Source organism: Larus michahellis, chromosome 14 (assembly GCF_964199755.1).
Source record: "Larus michahellis chromosome 14, bLarMic1.1, whole genome shotgun sequence".
Taxonomy (NCBI): Eukaryota; Metazoa; Chordata; class Aves; order Charadriiformes; family Laridae; genus Larus; species Larus michahellis.
Window position 1 is genome coordinate 9,632,622 of NC_133909.1, and position 22,514 is coordinate 9,655,135.

General features: G+C 38.9%; 1 protein-coding gene across 4 annotated transcripts in view; it reads left to right on the forward strand.

Moving 5' to 3' along the window:
* Positions 1–22,514, forward strand: part of ANKFN1 (ankyrin repeat and fibronectin type III domain containing 1) — a 136,869-nt gene that overhangs the window by 73,146 nt on the left and 41,209 nt on the right. For 3 of the 4 annotated variants that reach the window (XM_074607752.1, XM_074607751.1, XM_074607754.1), the window contains exons 4-7: positions 1,153–1,363; positions 5,906–6,100; positions 7,597–7,710; positions 21,774–21,871. In XM_074607752.1, the coding sequence (XP_074463853.1) occupies positions 1,153–1,363; positions 5,906–6,100; positions 7,597–7,710; positions 21,774–21,871 (618 nt within the window). The remainder of the gene's footprint in view (positions 1–1,152; positions 1,364–5,905; positions 6,101–7,596; positions 7,711–21,773; positions 21,872–22,514) is intronic. The other variant, XM_074607753.1, reaches the window with a different exon arrangement.

Here is a 22,514-nt window from a genome sequence, read left to right on the forward strand (position 1 = left end):
GTTTCCTCCATGTGGATTCCAGGCCACAGGGAGCTTGTTTACATCCTGTATCTGGATGGCTTGCTCTCTTATGTATGCGTTTCTTTAGTATGCCCATTGGCACGATACGTCTACGTAGATTTCAGTTCTGTTATGTGACCACATGCTGAGCCCTCCTTGCTTAGCTGGGACTCTTGCTTCTGCTAATTCATTCTTAAGAGGGAAAAAAACCTATTGGGTAATTACGGCAATGGGACACTGGGAGGGAATTTAAAGAGTCTTGGCAAATAACGTGTCATTACTGTAGGCTCCAGAAGGATGTTTTCATAAGAGAAACCTGCAGGCGATGCTACTCTCCAGCACCTGCTTCTCCCCAGCTCAATTAAGAAACAATAGGTTTTGTTGTATTGTACCATCCTTTTTTCTCATTGACACTGGGAAGGAAAAGGCTCGGTGGTTCTCCCTGCTTGAGAGTTGGTGCCGTGTATGTTCTTGGGTTTGGCTGCTCGTGTTCTCTGCTGTTCAGACACATGACTTCCTTGGACATACACACTGGACAGTCAGTTTTCTCAGTCTCATTTCTACTTCTTTATTTAAGGACTATACATTTCAAAGCTGTTTCTAATTACAAGTTAAATGCAAAAATATAAGCACCTAGAAATGACTGAAGTGTTTGAATGAACAGTACCTGTTACTAGCTCCCACTGGAGCTGTGAAGGTTTTTCTGCAGAATAGCTTGTTTGATTTGGATTTTGATCACCTGAGTTTGTAGATTTTCACTTTAACTTTTGAGTTTGAAAAACAGTAGTCTAAGACTCTGCCAAAGTCATAGTCTTTCATCCAGTTTCACACTGAAAACACACAATATTGCTCATATAGCTTGATTACAGAACAGATGTCTAAATAAGTATAGGTTTGGTTTGTATGGGTTTGAATCTCACTTGAATCTTCCCACTGACCTGAAGTTCAAGCACACAAGTGCAGAGGTAGACCAAGCTCAATTTTGCTGCAAACAATTTCTAACTGCTGCAAAGAGTTTCTAACTGAACATAAGCTGGGGCTGAAGGATCAATATTTTCTAGCAATCTCACAAAAGAAAAGTTTTCTGAATTTATTTTCAAAACACTGACATTTGAAGAGTTTTACTGAATTTCTGTTTTTCTTGATACACAGAATTTCCAGTGCAATGAAGCTATGTTTGAGGCTGTAGAACAGCAAGATCTGGATGCTGTTCAGATTCTTCTTTATCAGTACACACTGGAGGAACTGGACCTGAACACACCAAACAGTGAGGGACTAACTCCTTTGGATATTGCTGTTCTGACAAACAACATCCCTATTGCTAGGACCCTTCTACACGTTGGGGCAAAGGAAAGCCCACACTGTAAGTAAAGAACACAAATTAAATTGACTTAGAGAATTGTCTGTAGGAGATTAGGTTTGCTGCTGTTTTGGGAAATTAATTACATTACACACAAAAATCAACTGGTTTTATCATAAAGATGATTATACCAGCAATAGTACCACAGTGCTGGAGGACATTTGCAGCATTATCTGCTTGTTGAATGTGTCCTCAGTAGATCTTTTTAGTTCTCTATGTCAGATACACACCTGACAAATCAGGTTGAGCTTCTAATGGGATTAACACTGGGGCAGCTGAGTTAATATCAATACTGAGAAAAAATCTTAAAAAACATGGAAACAGGAACTGAGTGAGTGATTCAAAGATCACGGTCTGAAATACGGTGTTTGTCATCAAAAATGAAAGGACGATGGGTTGTCTAGACATTGGTTTATTTTGATTATCCTTTTGATTTTGGCTATGCTGCCTTCAGGAGACAGGTTGTGTTGAAATCTATCATTTCCATTACCACAGACTCCTCACACCTAGTCTTCAAATGGCCTAAAATCCCACTTAAAAGAGAATTTCAAAGTTCTACAGAACCGAAGAAAATCTAAGCACAAAACAGACCTTCTCACTTTACTGGAATACTAATATTGCTTATAACTACATATTGTAGTTATAAAACTATTCTTTGTATTCCTTCATGGGCATTTTTATGCACAATTTGTGGGTTAGAGGGTGACTTACCAACCCAATTAATCAACCATATACCGTGACACAAACTCTGACGCCTTACTTGTGTCTAAAAATACACCAATGTATGTGAATTTGTTTTAAACTGTCAATGCCTATATTTAGGACATTCCCAGCAAGGCTATAATGAGACTGTGTTTGAGGGGTCCGGCCACTGCAGACTCTGCCATTAATTTGAAGTTAGTTAAATTAACAACATTTAGTGCTGGCATGTCAATCTCAGTGCTCCAGGAAATTGCACCTTGAGGCTACTAACATTGCCAGTTTTTTCACTGGAGAGTGTGTGTGCATGTGCGTGTGTGTGTTGAGTTTTTTTGCCAGACCCTCAGTGTTGGTACACCTTTATTGCTTTTCTATGTCCACAGCACTTATATTATCATTTATTCTGGCCTCCTTTAACCTTCCCTGGAGATTTTTTCATAGTGTAGCTGCTCAGTGAAAAGAGTTTTTTAGTTTTATATTTATTTGTTTATTTTTCTGTCATGGTTCATGACTGAGGCTTTAAAAAAAAGTGTGACAGCATTTAGAGTACATGATTGACTGCTGAAGCAACATTCATTAACCATGACAAATCTAGAGGAAAACACAGTCTTGAGTGTTCTAAACAGCAGTAAAAAAGACTAAACTAATTTTTCATTGACCTCATCTGTAAATAAATGCAGTCTGATGGCGAGCAGGGGCAATCATAAATTAGTATTCATTTCCTGTAATTAATGCAAACATGCCTATGAACACAGAGAATATGAATATATAACCACCTCATTTCCATTTCAAAATATACCCACCAAATTTCCACTTCACTTATCTTGATTTTTAGTTTTTCGGATTGAAATAATGGATGAAGCATTCTCAATAAAAAGCAAATGATTGTTTGTTTTGGGGTTTTTTACCTTAAGGGTTTACAGTTGCTACTTGAGCGCAAAATGCAAAAAGTTATTTTCAGCACTCAAAACAAAGGTTCACAGCATCTTTGTACGTGGCTTCATTCTTGTGGAACTGATAGCAGTCACTTTCTATTTTCTCTAGTCCTTCTGCTTTGCTTTCTGTACTTGACCAACCCTGTCAGAATGAAATCCATTCTGTTTCTATGATCTCAGGGCTCCGAGAACATGATCCAGAACCCAGCGGGAGCATTTTCATTTCTCTCTGGTGGGCAGTTGAGCAAGACTTCCCCAGGCTGAGTGGGAGGGGAGGGGATTTCAAGGTAAAATTCTGACTCACCCCAATTTTGGGACAGGGCACAAGCATCTCTTAATCTCACTGGAAGTGCATAGGACAGATGCACAGATCTGGAAGATTGCAAGGTAGACGAATTCCCCATTCCAAGTGCACACAGAAAGCTTCCTACAGAGAAAACTCTTGCTCTTCCACTATGTTAGCCCTAGTGATCCAGCTGAAATCTCATTATAGTCCCTAACCTGATGCTGTAAAAAAGAGGTTCTGGAGAACAGATAGCTTCCATCTGTATCTCCTGGATTTCTGCCTGGAATAGGAAGAACGGCAGATAAAGCAATAGAAAGTAAAACTATGATCTTCATTTCCACATGGAGCTCAGACTGTAAAAATCTTAACAGGAACCCAACATCTCTTAAACACAAAGTAAGTAAGATCAGAGAGTAGTACAGCATTTAAAATATTAATTTAAGGCAAGGTCCACTGTGTTGTTTTCTCAGTAACACCTATTCATTACATACTCATGGTTTGGCTTGACTTGTTCATGTGAACTCAAATGAAAATAAGATTAAAATTTCCAGTGGTTGATTCGACACATTTCCAAGACCTGACAACTGTGCATCAAAATCTTGATTAAACAGATAGAGCCAGCTCCTTAGTGAGAACTTGAACTAATGCCAGTTCTCAATCACCTGAAGTTCTGGCACATAAAGTCTCCTTTCTCAGTCCTGTTGTGCTGTCAATCAGATGTGTTGCATGCTTATTGTAGGCATGGATCCAGGAAACTGTATCACCTCTGGCCTCCCAGTAAACAGGCAGTTTGAGGATACCAGCAGATTCCAGTAAGCTTGGCCATATGTCTCTGATGTCCATATGAAGAATGATCAAACTTCAAGAAGGATGGCTTAAAGCCAGCTTCTGAAAGCAAAGTCTTAGAGACAAACATTCTCCAAAACCAACCTTTTGGATGTCAGAAGCGTTGGGTAATTCTTTGCTCTCTTCCTGTGGCTTTAAAGATCCCATGGCACTTTTCACAGTAGTATGTAGGGTTATTCTTAAACTCTGCTAAACTTTGATTGCGATATTGTCATGACAGAGGGCAAAAGTTAAGAGGTTCACACTGGATAAAACAAACATCTTTTTCACCATAAGGACAGTAAAGCAGTGGAACAGGTTGCACAGAGTAGTTGTAAAGCCTCCATCCTGGGAAGTTTTCAAACCCAGGCTGGGTAATGCCCTCAGTAACTTGGTCTGACCTCATAGCTGACCCTGTTTTGAACAAGAAGGTTGGACTAGAGAAGGTCCTTCCCAATCTGATTTGTCCCATAATCCTATGATTCCAGTTTAGGAATAACACATTCATTTGCACAGGTATCTTCACTCATGTGGTGTTTTGATGTCAAAAACATGTCAGTCTTGGTCCTTTATATGGTACAGTTCGATGTTTTCAGAAATGTCATTTACTCCTGGCTTATTCAAGTGAGTGACCAGTGCATCCTGTGCAAGGTTCATGCTGTTCTTGTAAAAACCTTAGGGAAACCAAGACCCTGGTTATGCCCATACAGCAACTCCCCATCATTGCTAAGAGCCGCTGGTTGTGCTAGAGCAGTGTTTTCAGTAAACAGGGGCCTTTTAAATTAAGATTATCTCAGAGCTCTTCTGAAAAAATACCTGACACCAGAGAAAAGTTATTTTCTATGATTTCAGAATTCCTTCTCTTGTACACTGTTCCCTGCATATTGAATTCTAGATCAGTGGTTGCATTTCTTTTCAGATTAAACACCTTTACAAATTCTATTTTCTAAACTGCAAATAGTTAGAACAATTTCAGGCTAAGAGCAATCCTGAAAATAGGGTTTGATTCACCACATTTCACTGTATAATCAAGGGGCTGATTTAGGGTAGTCTTGTGCTAAAGACTCGGGCTAAAATCAAACCTGTTTTAGTTTGTAAGCTATGGGATCTTCATTTTCACCTTTATGTAGCACACAGAAGTTCATACAGGCAATATGAACTGATAAACGTCAAATTAAAATTATTCTGGGCACTGAAGAAAACCAAAATCTCCATGTGTAAACTGCTCGCTATCTGCCCAGTCTGGCAGAGGACTAATCAGACCTTACACGGGCAAAACTGAGGCACAAAGAAAACCTGGAAAGAGATCCTTTCTATACCAGCCATGGCCCTTAAGCACAAAACTCTCATTCTTCAGTTTGCCAATTCGATCTCTCCCTGCTTGTAGAGATTTATATATTGTATGTATTTATAACCAGTGCAACCTTCTTTTTTTGTATGAAATCTTATGGTATTATGGCAAAGTAGGGGTTGGATAGAAACCATATGCTTTATTATTTTAGTTTGCTTTTAATATTCCACCAACTTAAAACATATAGGCAATTTCAGTCTAATTAAGATACTTTTAAGTATATGAGATACACTGGAAGATAAAATTTACTCAATTTATTAATTCATAAGTGGCCACATCCTTAAGTGGTATAAATTGGCATGCCCTAATCCACTTGATGACAAGGTAACTGCTGGAAGGTGGAGTGTTCAAGGACTTGACTTTACACGTGTTATACCAGAATGAGTAAGGCCAGAATTTTGTCACAGAAGTCCACTAAGCAATTACTTACTTTTCCCTTTTCTTGGTAGTTGTTAACATGGAAAGCAGGTCAGTGCATCTGAGTACATTGGTCCAGGAAGCACAGCAGCGAGTTACTGAATTGTCTGCACAATTGATGAATGATGGCCACGGTACAGACAACACAGAAAAAGAGAAGCAACTAAAAGCATGGGAATGGAGATACAGGCTATACAAGCGCATGAAGGCAGGCTACGAGCATGCCAGTAAGTAGAAGAAAGTAGTTGCAAAATTCAAGACAAGAACTCTTCAACTGAGAACACTCTGCCTTTGTTGAGCAAAGATGCTGTCACTAATTGATCCTCACCGCACTGCTGTGAAGCAGACGAATGTTAGGGTGGGGAAACCGAGGCATAGGACTAAATGGCTTTCCCAGGAATAAGAAGGAAATTGATGTTAGAACAATAGAGGACCAACTATCTGCGAGCAAGAAGCACACAGCTCCTTTAGGAATGGGCTGCATAAAACTGATGAGACCTCCAAATGCTTGGTTCAGGATCTAATGATTATCCTGCTTATTTCTCTTCACATTTACTCCTGGATATCATTTAATGTGCTCAGAGTTTAAAATAGGATGATTAGAAAAGAGTATATGAATAGGGAGGAAAAGGGATGGGGACACCAGCCTTTTTTCAGTTGTAATTTGATTTAAAAAAAAAAATAAATCTGTTTTAAAAGACTGGGGTTTTTCTAAGCATTTGATCAAACAATGGAATTTAATTTTACACATAAAAATTCTGAAAACTTAATCTTAATTTTGGCATCCACATTTAACATTTCATCAGCACAGTCACAGATTGGGTCACTTTAAAAAATTGTACAAGTGAGTCTGTACCCAAGTAAACGTGAATTTGGTCCGATGCAAAGAAGTAAACAGGGCTGAACTGTTTTGCATGTAGATCTTTTATCTGCTTCCTACTCAATGAAATACAGTCACTGCCATTAACATTTTTACAACCATATTTATATAAATGTACTTACAAGTAATTTTCTCAAATTTATTGTATTCTAAGATTACTTCTTCAAGACAGATGTAGTGCTCCTTGTATTAGATACTAAATACAGGAAACACAGCAGTAGTGTCAGTTAATATAATGATATTTTAAATCAATCCCAGCAGTAAGTCATAACTTTTTGTGTTAGATTTCTGAATTGAGTCTGATTGATATTCGGTGAATTAAGCTTTTTTATTTTTATTTAAAAAAAAAGAAGATGTTAGATCTCAACTGACAAGTGTATTTTGGAATTACTACACTAAAACATTTGTGGAATTTGCAATTTCTGAATCACAATAATGTGAAAATGTTTTCTGTTATTGGATAAATTTGAGTTAGTGAAACCATAAAGGTTTAATTAGCTCTTTGTGGGTTTATCCTTTCTCTCTCCTCCTACCCACCCCAAGAGATTTATAGGGGCTTTTCATTGACATAATTAGCATGAATCTGTTTTATTGGGTTACGTATATGCAGGAAGATATTTTTAACCAAAAGGAGCCAAAAACCATGATAGAAACAAATGGTGTCTGCAGGATATTGTTAGCAGGGGCACTAATTAAAATGCTCAAAAGGCAGAGAACACAAACACCTACAACCCAAAGCTCACAATTGCAGGGTGATTTTCAGTGGGTTCTTTGAAGACTCAGAAACATTGTTTGAATAGGATTTGTTGTGCTGAAGAGCTGATGTTTTCTCTTCTCTCCCAGGAGCCCCTGAGGCGCCAACCAATGTCTGTCTCATGGTAACAAGCAGTACATCACTCACTGTCACCTTCCAAGAACCTCTGAGTGTCAACTCAGCTGTGGTGACCAAGTATAAAGGTACTGGATTTAGACATCTTTCATTTACCTTAACAACGTACAGAAATTTGAGGGCTAAGTGACAAAGGTATTTATCTACGAGACATTATATTACGTTGCTAGTAATGTTTGAATTTAATTATTCCCCAGTTAATAGCTGTAGAAGTGGAATTTTCTTAAAAGATTCCCCAAAGACAAAATTTTTATTAAAAAAAGAAAAATAAATTAACCAAAAGCTTTCTCCCTGAGTGCTTTGAAGAAGTTTGCTTGACTTACTGTGGTTAGGACATCGGCTCAATGACTGGGTTGAGATGAGTTATAAAACACAAGCTAACTTTTGGTGCCTGTGGTCTTCTGAAACCATGTGTATCCTTGTAAATGCCAAACCCACACCACCATTCCTTAAAGGAATGCCTCTGGAAGCTGAAACTTTTGGCAGAGGCTTCATACAGGCCAACTAATTAGCTATTCCAGGGCTGCCACATCATTCTTGGAAGAGCAATACATTTGGGGTGGTACCAGTTAGTTGCAAAGTGGAATGAATAGGAAAACGCTTCCATCTGAATAGCGCTGTTGAATAGAAATGGATTCAAAACAGAATTTCTGTTCCACAGGAAATTCCAACATTTAAAAAAAAAAAAAACTTTTATTGCAGATTAGAACAAAAATGAGAAATTTTAAAATTTCATATTTAAAGGAACTTCCAGGTTTTCTAAAATGCTTGGAACAGTAAGTTCTTCAGTGTGAAGTGCAGCAATCCACAGCCTCTTTCTTCCAGTGGGAGCTTGAGTCCTTCCACAGGTCAAAGGACTGAAAAGCACTGTTCTGAAGATCTGAGGCCCTCTTTGCCCAAGCCAGGGGAGTCAAGAAGTGGGGAGTCTGAAAGTCTTAAAGTCTTTTCCCACTCTGTCTCTCTTAATGTTTCCTATTGTGTTTGTTTCTTTGTATTAATAATTAAAAACTCATTTGAGAGGTACCTGAGCCCTGGCTTTCCATATACATAGCAAGAACCATGATGGCTGTGTTGTGGGGCAGTCTATTTCATGTTTCATGAGTGGGTGTCACAGGGATTGCTTCAACAGGACAGATTCGGAAAGCCCAAGGCCATCACAGGTGCAATAGCTCATGAAGCTCTTCTGAAGGTGGGACATGCCGGTGCACAGGCTCCACTGGCATCAGGCACAAGCACCCAGAGGACTGCATCAGTTTATTTTGGAAAAGGCAGATTCTCTCTTTCTTTCTTCTCCCTGCTTCTGGTTAGAGATTCCAGTCATCACTGGCTATGCCCAGTACGAATTTTTTTTACAGTGTAAGAAAAAAACCCAACCTCCTAGACATCACAAAGCCATCAAAGTGATTCCATTCCTGATAGCCTCAGTAGAAGGGTAAATTACTGTATTACACCTAGTCAGCTGTACAGTGCTGCAGGAAGTGTGATTTTCAAAAACATCAAAGACCTTTAGAAGCCTAAATCTAATTTTCAGCAATGGGTTGGGTTGCCAGGAAACTAAATTTCATTTAAGGGCTTCCTACTGCCTGATTTACTTGTGAAAACAATACTGGGCCTCCTAAAACACTTAAGTTCACCTGAAAATTTCAGCCTGCTCTCTGTAATACACATATTTTAAACAACCCTGAAATATTGTCCACACTCTAATTATAACGATTGTTGATATTTTCACACTAAAGAGAATTCCAAATAGAATTGAGTTTTAAAAATAATGTTCTAAAGGTTGTCGTATTTTTGTCTTGTGCGTTCATTTGGGATGAGTCTGTTTAGCACCGTGTCAATTCTGTCCTCTTTTTGGGAAGCACAACGTTCAGAGAAATTTAATCCAACCTGACCTAACGTTCTAATCAGCCTAGGTAGCATTGCCGTCGTATTTTGAATTACCCTCACTGGTGATCATTTTATGCTTTATCAAGTTGACAGTTAGTTTTGCCCGAATGTTCTTTTTAAATCCTTTATCCCAGGAGACTTGCATATTTATGGTTAGATAAAAAGAAAGATCATTAATAGCTCCTTTTGGTGACTTTCGGGAATTAATTAAGCACTGGTTGTAGAATTGTTTATTACATTATGGAGTGAGATTCTTTGTGCCGGTTTGAGGGGTCATAAAATGAACCTTTCAAATGATCACTTGCAAGAATGATTAGAACCAGCTAGCAATTACTAGCCCTGAAAGAGAGCTTGATAACATTGTCTGAGGATCTTTTTAGTCAGACATAAAAACCTCCTATCCAGAAAAACATCTAAGCATTTTGCTAATTCAGGGACAAAAATAAGCTGTTAGGTTGGGTTTTTTTCCCCTCAGTACTTTACCATTTCTTTTTCTAAGCAAATTAAAATTCAGGAGCATTTGCAGCAGTGTTTAGGGAATACCTGCTCATTAACAGAAGCTAATAATGTTCTTGTCTCTGGACCTGAATTATAGGGGATAAAAACTGACATCACTTCTGTTCAGTTTAGTTTAGTTCCCTAAAAACATTGAGAAACTGCCAATTTCTTTTTTCTGTCTCATCTTTTTTTTTTTTTTAATACATATTTTTCCAAGGCTTTATTTGCCCAAATGTCATTTAGAAACAGGGCTTGGAACATTATCTAACTGTCTGCTATTTTCCTGTGTGTGATCTTTTCCCTTGTTAGCTGTATAACTTACAAATAATAATACAGGAGAATAATACTTTGCACTCACTCTCTAACCACTAAAGCCATCTCACTTCATTAGGAGATTTAATTTTAACCACACACGGTGAATGGGTATTGACGTTGGTGTCCCAGCTGGATGGCAGTTCAGTGACTGCATTCTGTTGAGCCATTGCTTTAAGGAGCCAGAGTATTCTTTACTTCCTCTCCTGGATTGTTGTTTAATGTTGCAGGCACCATCCTAATGGCTCCCTTCAGCTTCCCTCCAGAGAAGGCTACAGCGCGGTGGTGGCTGACGTGAAACGATTCCTATGTATAGTGTAACCTAGTAAAGTGTTTTGAGGCTGGAAGCAGACAGGCATGACATAAATCAATAATAACAGTAATAATCTGCTCCATGTTAGAGAAAGATTCAAAGCCAGAGACACCTCACCCCAGCCAGTTTCAGGAAGGATGTGAAGCATCACTGTAATATTGAGAAGAAAAACCCCTGCCCTTGGCTAATTGTGCCCTAAAGCTAAACTTCACATCCCATCCTGGATGTACTTAAGACCTGCTTTAGTTTTACATCTTTGAAGACACAATCAAAATGTTCCACACGAATATACAAAATAACTTGCCACAGTTTGAAGCTAAGGTGGACCTTCTCCTTACACTGTCATATTGTTGGTTCATGATGTATTTTTATCCTAGAGCTACACTACTGTGACTATCTTGATGCAAAAAACCCCAGCAGCAACAGAATCCAGACAGGCAGCACTTGGCTCCTAGGAACAGTCCCAATAGAGACAAGTATTAAGTGCTTGTAGGGCTTTTAAGAACTGTTGCCTTTCACTAATTAGCCTTTCCAGGATTCACGTGTTCCACACAACACATACAAAAAGCAAGTTTTTTTAAAGAACAAAATTATAAGTAATGGGAAGTAATTTTCTTGCACTTATTTTCTGTGCATTTTAAACCTGATTATTATTTTGCTTTTACGGTGAATAAGTACCGGGAAACCTCCTCTTATTGCATTTTTTTTTCCCCATCCATTTCCCATGAGAAGTAGTCATCATAATGCTGTGATCCCCAAGTATAGGATAAGGAAGGGAAATGGACACAGTGCTGATCATTACCTACTGGAAAGGATCACTGTGCAATGGAAAATCTCCATTTATATTTTATTTACAATTTTTAAACAAACATCTATATCCTCTTTTGGAGAAAAAATGAAAAAGCTCGTATAACCGAAGTTGAGCTAATTTATTTAAGAGCCTGGAACTATTTATGTCTGAAGAGAGAGGAAGAAAGAAAAAATTCTGGGCCATGTAGCAAACGGAGCTGGTCTTCTCTCTGTTCGGATATAGCTGTGAATTTGGATGCCAAGTTTTTTTCCAGATAGTGATGCTAAGTTGTCTAAGCCACTTTAGCCCTCGTTACCTTTTTGTTTAGTTTCTTATTTTAGCAGAATATTTCATGTTTGTCAGGACTGCCCGGCTGGATTTCTGTTGGGTGGAGAGAACATTTCTTATTTCCAATGTCAGTGTAGGTCTTTAAAAAAACCAACACATCATCTTAGATTAAGAAAGGAGTTACGTCTTGCTTGAATTTTGACAAAAAGTCACTCCCTGCTTCCCTTCTTTCAAGGCAATTTGTGGTTCATTTCAGCATTTTTTGCATGAGAATAATTTAAATTGTCTTTAAATTGCTGGTTCAGTCCTAGCTAGATATGCAGTAGCCAGAGCATGTTGCTATCACACGGATGCACGAAATGGGTTGGTTATAGACAAGTACCTTTGTCCAGGAGAGGCTGGTGCAATTGGGTGTTAACACTGGAAGTCCCAACTAAAGGATGAACGGAGCCGCCTTTTTGTTAGGGGTCAGGACCTGAGATCGTGGGATGAGGAAGCCGCCAGGTTGGGCCTGTATGATATATGTTCTGTAGCTCGAAAAATATCTGTATTTGAGATTCTCAGTTGGCATCTCACTGTGTCAATGGAAATTTTTCATTGAAAATTTCAATGTGAAAAAAGATTTTACAAAAACTATCTACAAATTTTGTGTGATTCTGCATGTTTTATTCTCAGGGATAATCCTTTCCCAACCAAATAATCTTATCATTTTGCATCGGCTTCTGCTTGTTCCTATGAGCACGTACAAACAGCATATACCATATGTTTTGTAGTATGTGTTTGATTTGTCTATCAGTAGTTGACTTGCCATGTTTGATCAAGTTTGGATTTGTTCCGTAGCAGGTTTCCTGCAGTGATCCTCGTAGTACGTATGGTGGGTTTGACTCCAGACAAATTTGGCTAGTCTAATACGCAGAGCTTACACAAAGACCTAAATACATACATATATATGACATCTCCAGCTTTTTTCTCCACTTTAGTGGCAACTAACTGTTCACATAGCAGTGTCAGGGGAGAAAACAGCAAGCCTGTGCTTTCTTTGATTTCTAGAAGAACCCTGGTTATAGAAATGAATACTTGTAGAAGTGAATATTAGGCATGAAAATACAGTGCTTTAATATTAATACCTGTGCATCTTCTAAAGTAGATGCTGTGTCACTGCTTGATCCTGTTCCAGTCTATATTGGAATTAAGTTGCATTCTGCATTCAACTTGATCTTCAAACCGTTTTCACTTATTATCCGAAGTTTCTTTGTATATTTTGAAACTCATTCTTTCTTTCCTCAAAACAGTTCTTATTCCATAAAAAGGAAAGAGAATACATTTCTTTGTAAGACATTTGAATTCATCCTGCTGAATAGGTGTGGTCTGATATTTTTTACAGTAGTTCATTTATGGCATTTTATTAGGTCTCCTGGGCACTTTATTTGCACATTACATTTTGGTAGCTAACGGGACTGTGCAATTTGACTTCTATTTTTATGCCTAGCAAGTACAGAAATGCATAAATGTTAAAACAAACCTTTCTATTTCTAGCTCCTCTCAATGTCTGTAGTATGTGTCAGACAACATAAAATTTAAGAACTTCTATTTTTTAGGTTTGCTGTGCATTTAAAAACACCTTTGAACATGGATCACATATTAAATGATGGTGTAATTAACTAATGTAGTTGATCAGACACCGGTTACTCAATTCAATCATTCTTTCCTCCTGCTTTGTGTTTTATACGGATTTTGAACAGCAGCTCAGGATGAATGGCTCTGAGAAAGCCCAGACGTATAGGCTCTGGTTTTGTCTGCTTTTGCTGTCTAAGAAAAAAGGTTCCTATCATGATGTTGCTGAATTTTAGACATTGCTTTACCTTTTTCATTTGCTTTGACTTACCAAAATTAATAAGTACTTTTAAAAACCATTTGTATGTGGCTAAGTGTTAATGCTTCCAGTTCATAGGTATGACATAGAAGACGTGATTTTTTTTATAGTCAATGGCAGGACTGGAACTGACTTCAGTTCCTTCAGCTTCTGCCTCGAAGGAGGTTCCTGATTTAGCAAATCTTTGATTCCTGGGTTTAGGAATGCTTCCTCTCCAGAGATTTAAACAAAACCAGAATGTCTTCAGAGGGATTGTGGCAAAGTTTTCCTGCTCAGTGCTTTGTCTGAAGTCTTCTCTGGTCCATCATGGACTTTTCTGGACCATTTACAAGCATAAAGAGTCTAAAACATAGTTAGTTTTCCTCTCCAACCAGACCATGGTACTGTTCTAGTAATTAGATATGACCCACAGAACTGATAAATTAATGTAAATTTGGAATCCGGCCTTTGGATCTGCTTCAAGCTCTTACATCACATATCGAGCATAAATTGCAGGGTTTGCTGTTTTCATGCATGAGTGCCCCATTAGTTCACGCATGAACACCCGATCTATTTATGCATGAGCACCCAATCAGTTCATGCATGAGCACCCATTTAATTTACTAATGAACACCCAGCTGGTTCACACGAGTGCCCTATTAACTCATGTCTGAGCACCCAATGACTTCACGCATGAGCCCCCTCTTAGCTCCCACCTCAGTACTGTGTTGGGCACATGTGTCAGGTTTCAGTAGCCAGGGGCCACAGATGTGGGGGGAGGTCAGGAGATGCCAGGTGCTGGCCACAACTGGCCTGGCTAGCCCTAAATGCGATGGAAAACCCCATCACTGAGTGGAACCCCATGGTGGAGACAAGGGAAGTTGGGAGGAAGAAAGGGGGAGGATAGGTGTTTGACTTAAGTTGAGTGGAAAGGTGTTCACTTAAATGTTTGTTTAATTGCTTATGCTTTCTTTTTCTCACTTTGAATGAGTGATTAGAAGTTTGTATTAATTGACAATAAATTAAATTAAGTAAAAATTCCCCAAGTCAAGAATCTTTTGCCTGCAACACCTGGCTGCAATGCTAAGGAGAGATGAAAGCTCTTCAAGTTACTGGAGGGATTAGTTTATAAAGAAATAAAAGCTTTAAATATAACTAATTAACATCTATGCGGCTAAATCCCTCTTTAAAAACATATTACAGGAGAACGAGAGGAAAAGCAGTGGAATCCCATGAAACAGATTACTTGAATTAGGGTTTGTGTATTTACTCTCTTTGTCAACAGTGCTAAGCAGTGCTCTGGTTTGTCTCATACGTTGTGATAGATTACTTTTTCATTTCCATTTTCCCAACTGCTCCTTATTAATTAGATTGTAATGTATTATGTTTTGGGAAAAAGCTGTGCCTAACCCATGCATGCTTCACACAGATGCGTAGTCCTTACACTCATAAGGTTCCCCACCGGCTTTGGTTACACAGATTACATGAGTAAAACAGACCCACTGGGAGCGGAAATTCGCAGATCGGAGCCAAGCCCGTTACACCTTGCTAGGATGTGAAGCCTTTGCATAAGAACCCCATTTATTCTCCAATCCCTTTTCATGGTTCTAACATGTATTTTCTCTGACTTCTTTCCACAGCCAGAGTGGGATATGTTTGTCATTGCAGGGCTGAGACACAAACCTTGGCTGTTATTATAATCCGCTGTGGCTTTTTAACCACTGGCCCATGTTGGAAGGCACTGTGCACCCACATGGCACATTTTCTTCGTTATTATAAAATCATTTTCTTAGTTATTTATAAAATGTTAGTAAGAAATGACATTTTCACTCACAGAAAGCAAAAAAGTTCCTTCGTGTACTGAAATACTAACCTTATTACAAATGGATAAAGAATTGTTAGTACTTAGGAAACACTAATTAAATACTTGAAAGAAAGCAGTCAATATTTTTTTTTTATTTTATCTTCGTGAGAATTTTATTGCAATGCAATAAAAATAATATCTTATAAATCATTTATATAACGTAGATTGGCTCTAAGATGAACTAGTGAAACCATGATCAAACAAAGATGTGTCTCTGGCACCCAGCCTGCTGTCATAATGCTTCCCACAAACATCAGGACATAAAATAGAGTATTCTGCCCTGGGTCAGAGGAACATACAGAAACAGGGCCACAAGAAAGCTTATTTAACATCATCAGTTATTATTAGCAGGCGCAAAAGGTAAAGGAGCCCACAGCTGTTTGGGAGGAAGCTTTACTGCAAATAAAGTATTTGATTATTAAAAAAATTCTCTGAAACAAGTATCATGAAGCTTTACAGCCATGGAGCTTCAAATGAAGACGTGCTCTCCAGGAATAGTCTAGGAATGCTCTTCTTGGTACTGTTCCGGCTGTTGCTCTGATGAGAGGCCCTTAAACCTGCCCATAGCTCTTTCGCACCAAAACACAGCGGTGCTTTATTTACTTCAGGTGGACACGGTGCTGTGTGGTTTTGCATCTTTTTCATTCCTCTTCAGCCTTACTGATATTTCTACTGACCCAGTACAAAGAGCCTTGAATAAGTTTACTGAAATAACTGGAATAATAGGTAAAATCCAAAATAATGAACGCTGGTATTTGGAGCAATTAGGAGGTCAGGTTTGAATTTCAGTGGTAGCTAGAAATCCTAGTGCCGGGCCACGACTACACTGTTTTAACTTCTGTGTTTGCACAGCAGTATGCCTAAGTCACTTAGGCAGTGTAGTAAATCCCAGTTTGCCCCTAAGTAAATAAAAAAATTAAAAGTTCACTTGTTCCTTTTGTAAACACTGTGGCTTGTATCATATTGTCCTTGTCTACGCTCTTATTGAGCAGAATGCAACCAACTCCAGACATTCTAAGATAGTGTGCATTTATGGATGGATAAATGCATGCAAAAAAGCAAATCAACGGGAACAAATACAGATTCCTCGGTGCCAAGCATTCGATTTTCCTAATGGAAGCACTATGCTGGGATCTCCGTCAGTTCTCCCTACAGCTGGTATGACTTGTCTTTCTCCTATCGTTCTGTGGAGAATTTCCAAACATGAGAGAGGCACAAATAAAGCCTGAATCCAAATCCGCAAAAACTGGGTTCCTTTCTTAATTCAGGCTGGAAAGAACAGTCCAAGGCAGCGGGTGGAGCTGGCCAAATACTGCCGTGTTCTCCGTCGGAGCTGGTGATACTGTCTGCACCAACAAACTGATTCCTGCTTGTCACTAGTGTTCTACTCTCTTCATTTGTGTTATACTTCTAAATATTTGTTTAGGTACTTTCACCCTGATTTCACTCGCATGAATGGCAGCGTTCAATATCCTTAAATCAAGCTGCTAAGACATTGTAAATTATTGTAAATAATTGTAAATCTCTTTTAGTTTTACATTTCAAGGGAAGCTTGCAATTACTTGTTTGGAGGCCCCTGGAAACAGAAGCTAAGATCACAGCGTCCTTCAGCCTAGGCCCTGGACCTGGGGAGGAAGGGAAGGAGAGAGAATCCTTGCTGCTTAAGTGTGGGTTAAAAGCCATAGTGGCACAATGCTTTGCCCAAGGTCACGCAGCAAGTCAGTAGCGAATGCAAGAATAAAACTCAGAATCCCAGCTCAGTACAGTACTCTGTAGACTCCATCAAGTTAGCAACAGAACTCGTGTCCCTCAGTCTAATTAATCTACTCAGCAATTCAGTGAGTAACTTAAGTGCAAGCAAAAACAAATGCCAAGAGAAGTGACAAATTCTACTGTGGCTCAGGCTATTTACTTGACTCGGGAGAAGGTGCTTTCCTGAATGAATCTACAATAGGGTCAGGAGGTGTTTTGTGCCTTCACTTTGTTTCCTGTCTGTTTGTCAATCTCTCTGATAAGCTGTTTAAGGCTTGCTCCATATAACAGAAAGATGGTGAGTGGAAAAGAAACAGGTGAAAATAAACCTCTCCCTTTATTTTAAGGTGCATGAATTGAGTATTAAAAAAAAAAAACAACTTGGCCACAAGTCGGTTACATAACTTAAGCCAGTCTAAAATTATGTGCCAGCAATTTACATGAGTTTTATGTAACTGTTTATACTGCTGTTTATTTAAAAATTACTACTTATCTTGGCGACCGCAGCAACACATCGTGCATTTGCTAGCTCTGGAATACAGGGCACCTTCATTAAAACACATAGTGACCAATATATTAAACACACAAAAAAACCCCTGCTCTGACATAACGTGAAGTGTCAGATGGAAAGCCGCAACAGCGAAGACATTCAGCGTTCACCACAAAGCAGGCCTTTGGGGTGTTCAGAACAGGACTGGAACATGCTCCATCCTTAATTCACCCAACAGCTTTCAGGTCCTTTACAGCACAGTTGGTACAGTCTACAGTCTACAAGACCAGCTCTTGTTCCTGGGCTCTTATAAAGGACCCTCTTCATCTTCAGGTTTTTATACTTGAGCATTTTTATATTCAATTTTTAAAGTCCTGAGGTTAGCTAGCCTTTTGTCCTTTCTTAAAGTCCCAAGTACTTCAGAGTTACCCAAATGGTTGATATTCTTTGTTTACTACCAGAGCAGTCTCTCCCAGCGCGCGCTCTCAGAAAGTAGGCAAAGATTTAGCAAAATCTTCATGATGAGTTGCTCATGCAAAAAGAAGTTAAGCAATTTTATATCCAGGTTAATCACACGGGTGAGACTGTGGATGTGTACCTTTGTATTGGTACCAGAAAGAGCTACATATATCCCACAGAGCCAGAAGGTGTGAGCAACACTGTCCTCATACATGTAATATAGGGCATAGGAGTTTGTCCCTTGTTGTTTTGGGGCCTGCTGAGAGAACAAGATGCTCTGCCTCTTTCTCCTTGCATTCATCTTCCCACCTGTAAAATAGGGACACCGGTATTCACATCCTCCTAACAGGTTTAAAACCTAATGAATGAGTACAGTAGAGTATTAAGTATTAATTTTAGACAACCATTTAGACAACGGTTTTAGACAACCATTACGGTAGATAGTTGAAATCAGGTAATGTATAACAGGAGATATAAACTTAAGTGATAATTTACTTAAGTTGATTTGCATTTGTTTAAAAATGTATCGTGGCATGCTATTCTCACTTGAATCAGTAAAATCATGGGGAAAAAATTTTGTTGAAATCAAAAGTAAGCAAAAAATTCCAAAATTTGTTATGGGTTTCTGTATGACAGATATAATGAGTCAGAGAATGACATTCTGTCAAAAATAGCAATGCTTCAGTGCATCCTGTTGATATATTTTCAGTAGTATTTTGAAACAAGGGGAAAAAGAAGGCACTATTCCAATGCAGCTGCTCAAAAAATATTTATTTTTCAGTTATGGAATTTTTTATTGAAACTGAGGGGCAGGGTTTTTTCCAAATGTGAGGTTTTTAAATATATATATTTGAAAATTGAATTTTGAGTAACTTTGTATACACCATCTTTTTAGGTAAATATCCTTTAAAAGAGGGGTTCTCAATCATAATGATAACCATAACCTGATGCACAAGCTAATCTCAAATTCCTGTGTTCTAAATGTCGTGGGGCTCAGCCACCGCAGGGTAAGCTAAAAAAATAAATGCAAAATGCTGGCATTGCTTGGCTGTATAATGAGAAGCACAGCTGAGCCTCAGCCCAGCAGGCAGTGAAGACCCCCGAAGACAGGGGGGTACACAGCTCTCCTCAGGACCTCATGAAGGGTGTAGCAGACTCGGTCGCCCTTCCTTGCGAGTAGTCGTGCTTCAAGGGACTGGGAGACCACGGCATCACCCAGTAAGAGGATGAAGGTGTTTGCCCTGAACATGGGGTTTCACTAACACCATGAGTTGGGGCAACAGTTTGCCCTAGAACATCACAGCCAAGTTGTGATGTATTATTTCATATAAATCAGTTGTGATTTATTACTTCAAAATCCAATTCCTCACCTGCTCCTGAGATGGCTTTATAGGCAACGTCAGCCTTTCCTCCCCTTGGTAACTCAGCTTCTTTCTCTGAACTCGGTGGTCCTCAATTATTCCTGATAACAAACTGCCATGCTGTTGCTAGTCATACTACTATTATCGTGGTGTTTCTGCTGTACACACGCTTGCAAAGGTTTAGGATTACAATCCTGTCTAGATTAAGGCAATTAATTCTTCTACGGGCAGTGATAAGGAGCACTCTTCTAAATGCCAGAATACAAGTGGAAGGGTTGAGGAGGGGACCCACATCAAGAATAGGGCTGCAATGTTAATTTCTGTAAGCTACCCAAATTTAAATACACCGCTTGAACGACCAGTTTATGTTTGGGCACTCTCCAGACCACAGAACAGCTAAAAACTTGGGAAGCTCAAAAGCAGTTTAAAGCTGCTTATTTCACCCCTGGCTTTTGTTTAGTGCTGCCTCAAGCTCAGCCTTAGCACTGCCCCTCGTGCTGAGAAGCACAGTCAGTCGTGCCTGGGAATTTCAATGAAGACAGGATTTGTTGGCAGAATCTGTCTTGAGTGACAGTATCTTGCTTTACATGAAACTTTGAAAAGAAAAATGGTATCTGAAGTGGCTGCAAGACCGTTGATAACATGTTCAGCAGTTTGAACAGGATTTCTCCAATTTATCCTTCTGGAAAACAGATAACATGTCTAAGTGTGCAGCATGTATACAGTGTCCTCAATGATTTAATACAGTGGAGTTATAAACTCTGAAAATCAGGGTTTACAATGGAAACTCTGACAGGCCATCAAGTTCAATGGTACATATAAGCATTCCCGTAATTAAATTGTCAACAACCTACAACACGATACCTTAGCAGTCTCTACGTTTTCATATTAATGTACAGAGATTGCTTCCACTACAGGTAGCAGTAATCTGGTATTTAAAACCTCATGGAAAACTACAAAAATATACACTGAAAAAGTTCAAAGACAATAGACAAAACCAATACCCTTTTCACTGCGGCAAATACAAAAATGTTGCAGAGCATGCTGTGCATTCACAAACTGCAATCACAGAAAATGAGCAATTAGGAGAGAAAGGAAAAATGAGTTGTGCTATTGATACTTGGCTATTTTAGAAAATGTGTTGGCAGTTGTGTTGTATATGCTGAGCGAAAAATTCTGAGAAGCTTTTTTCTTTTAACATGAAAATGCCAGTGTGACACAGCCAGAAGATCAAAATTCCAAATTTCCAAATTTCCAAAGAATTCCAAAATTCCATGCTGAAATTAAAATACCTATACCCTCTGATCTATTCCAAGTTATTGACTCAACAATAATAAATATGCAAATAAAGTATCAGTTCCCCACTTGCATATATTCTTTTACAAAAATCATCTAGTAGTTTTTCATGGTCTGTTTGATGCTATTTTACGTGCACATTCATTTTTGCAAGTACTGAGGAAGAGTACTGACAGAAGGACTACTTGTTCCATGACCATTTAAGCAGGAATATGAGTCACCTGTACAAGTTGATGAGAGCCCTTTGGTGAAGGTGCCCGTAGTAATTTAGGCTGCAGGACAGGTTGGTAGGGATGTGTCAGCCCAGCGCCACTTAATTCGCTTCAAAAGTGGATACAACTTAAGAGGTCCTTGTGGAGCTCTGTAATTTCAGCGACCACAGCAGAATCAAGCTTGGACGAGAGAGCCAGAACCCACTGACCCCAATGAAGAGACTCCAGTGAGTGTCAAATCTAGTCCAAGCAGGGTATTTCTATACAAATTAGCCAAGGCTGGTGATGAGAGGTTTGTGGACCTGTGGAGCCCAAAGGACTCTCTGCCCATGCCCTACCTATGCACATCCAAGTGCAAAACAGCACTTTTTGTTGGTTTGAATGAATAAACTGCCACATGGCATTAGCAGGTCCAAATCCTCTACCTAATCTTTTCCACTACTTCTCTTTCTTTAAAAGGAAATTGTTTAAATGAGGGCAAATGTTGACTGAACGTAATTTGTATGGCAGTGTATTTTTAAGCATTCTTTCCTGAAAAGCTTTTGAGCGGTATTTTGTTTTTCTCTCTCATACACAGAGATATAATTTAATTATTGTGTGAAGTTTTGCTAAACATTATTGTTAAGTATGACCTTTAGTATCCACATGGAATGGAAAACAGCTAGGAGAAAAGTTAACCTGTGAGTGATTCAGGTACTTTGATTTCTTTGCCTGGACTGGTATCTGATTTGATTTTCTCCTGCTATTTATTTCCTAGTGGAATGGAGCTCTTCAGAAGACTTTTCTCCTTTGGGTGGTGAAAAAATTATGGATAATCTTCAGTCTTTGAGGTGCACCATCACAGGTCTCAGAACGGTAAGTGCCAAATGACTCACTTACTTAGATCTCGATGGCCCCTGCCGCCCCGGTGATACAAAGACACAGATAATTTGCGCCCATGCCTGTTGGTAATAACTGTAGAGCGCCTTTCTTCTAGCAACACATTCCAGTCATTGAGCATAATATGTCTGGTATCCATAATCCTAAAGTCACAAAGGAATAGACAGACAGCATGAACTGCTTTAGAAGTTGTCATGCTTAGGGGAGATCAGAAAAGACCGGAGTGAAAGCTGCTGTTTTCTGGATCACAGGATAATCTTAGTGCAGATCAAAGGCTCGTAAAAGATCTAGTCCCAACTCTGATGACCAATAGCTAAAATAACACTTCTTTCTCTTCTACTTCTTCCAGGGACACACATGTTGATGGCAATAATTTTCAATTCTGTTATTTATTTTTGTATAAATGTTTTACACTGATAAGAACTGGGTCAGCGATGGAGAAAACTGATAAGCATTCATATGGATTCTTAAGCAGAATGATTTTGACCATGTGTCTGAAAGTCTTTTTCCTATAGGCTGTTCAGGATCATTTGTGCAAAAAAAAAATTAATTCACAAAATACTTGATGAAAATAAAGCTTGTTCAAAATACAACTGTTTCCACTGGAAACAACAATCCG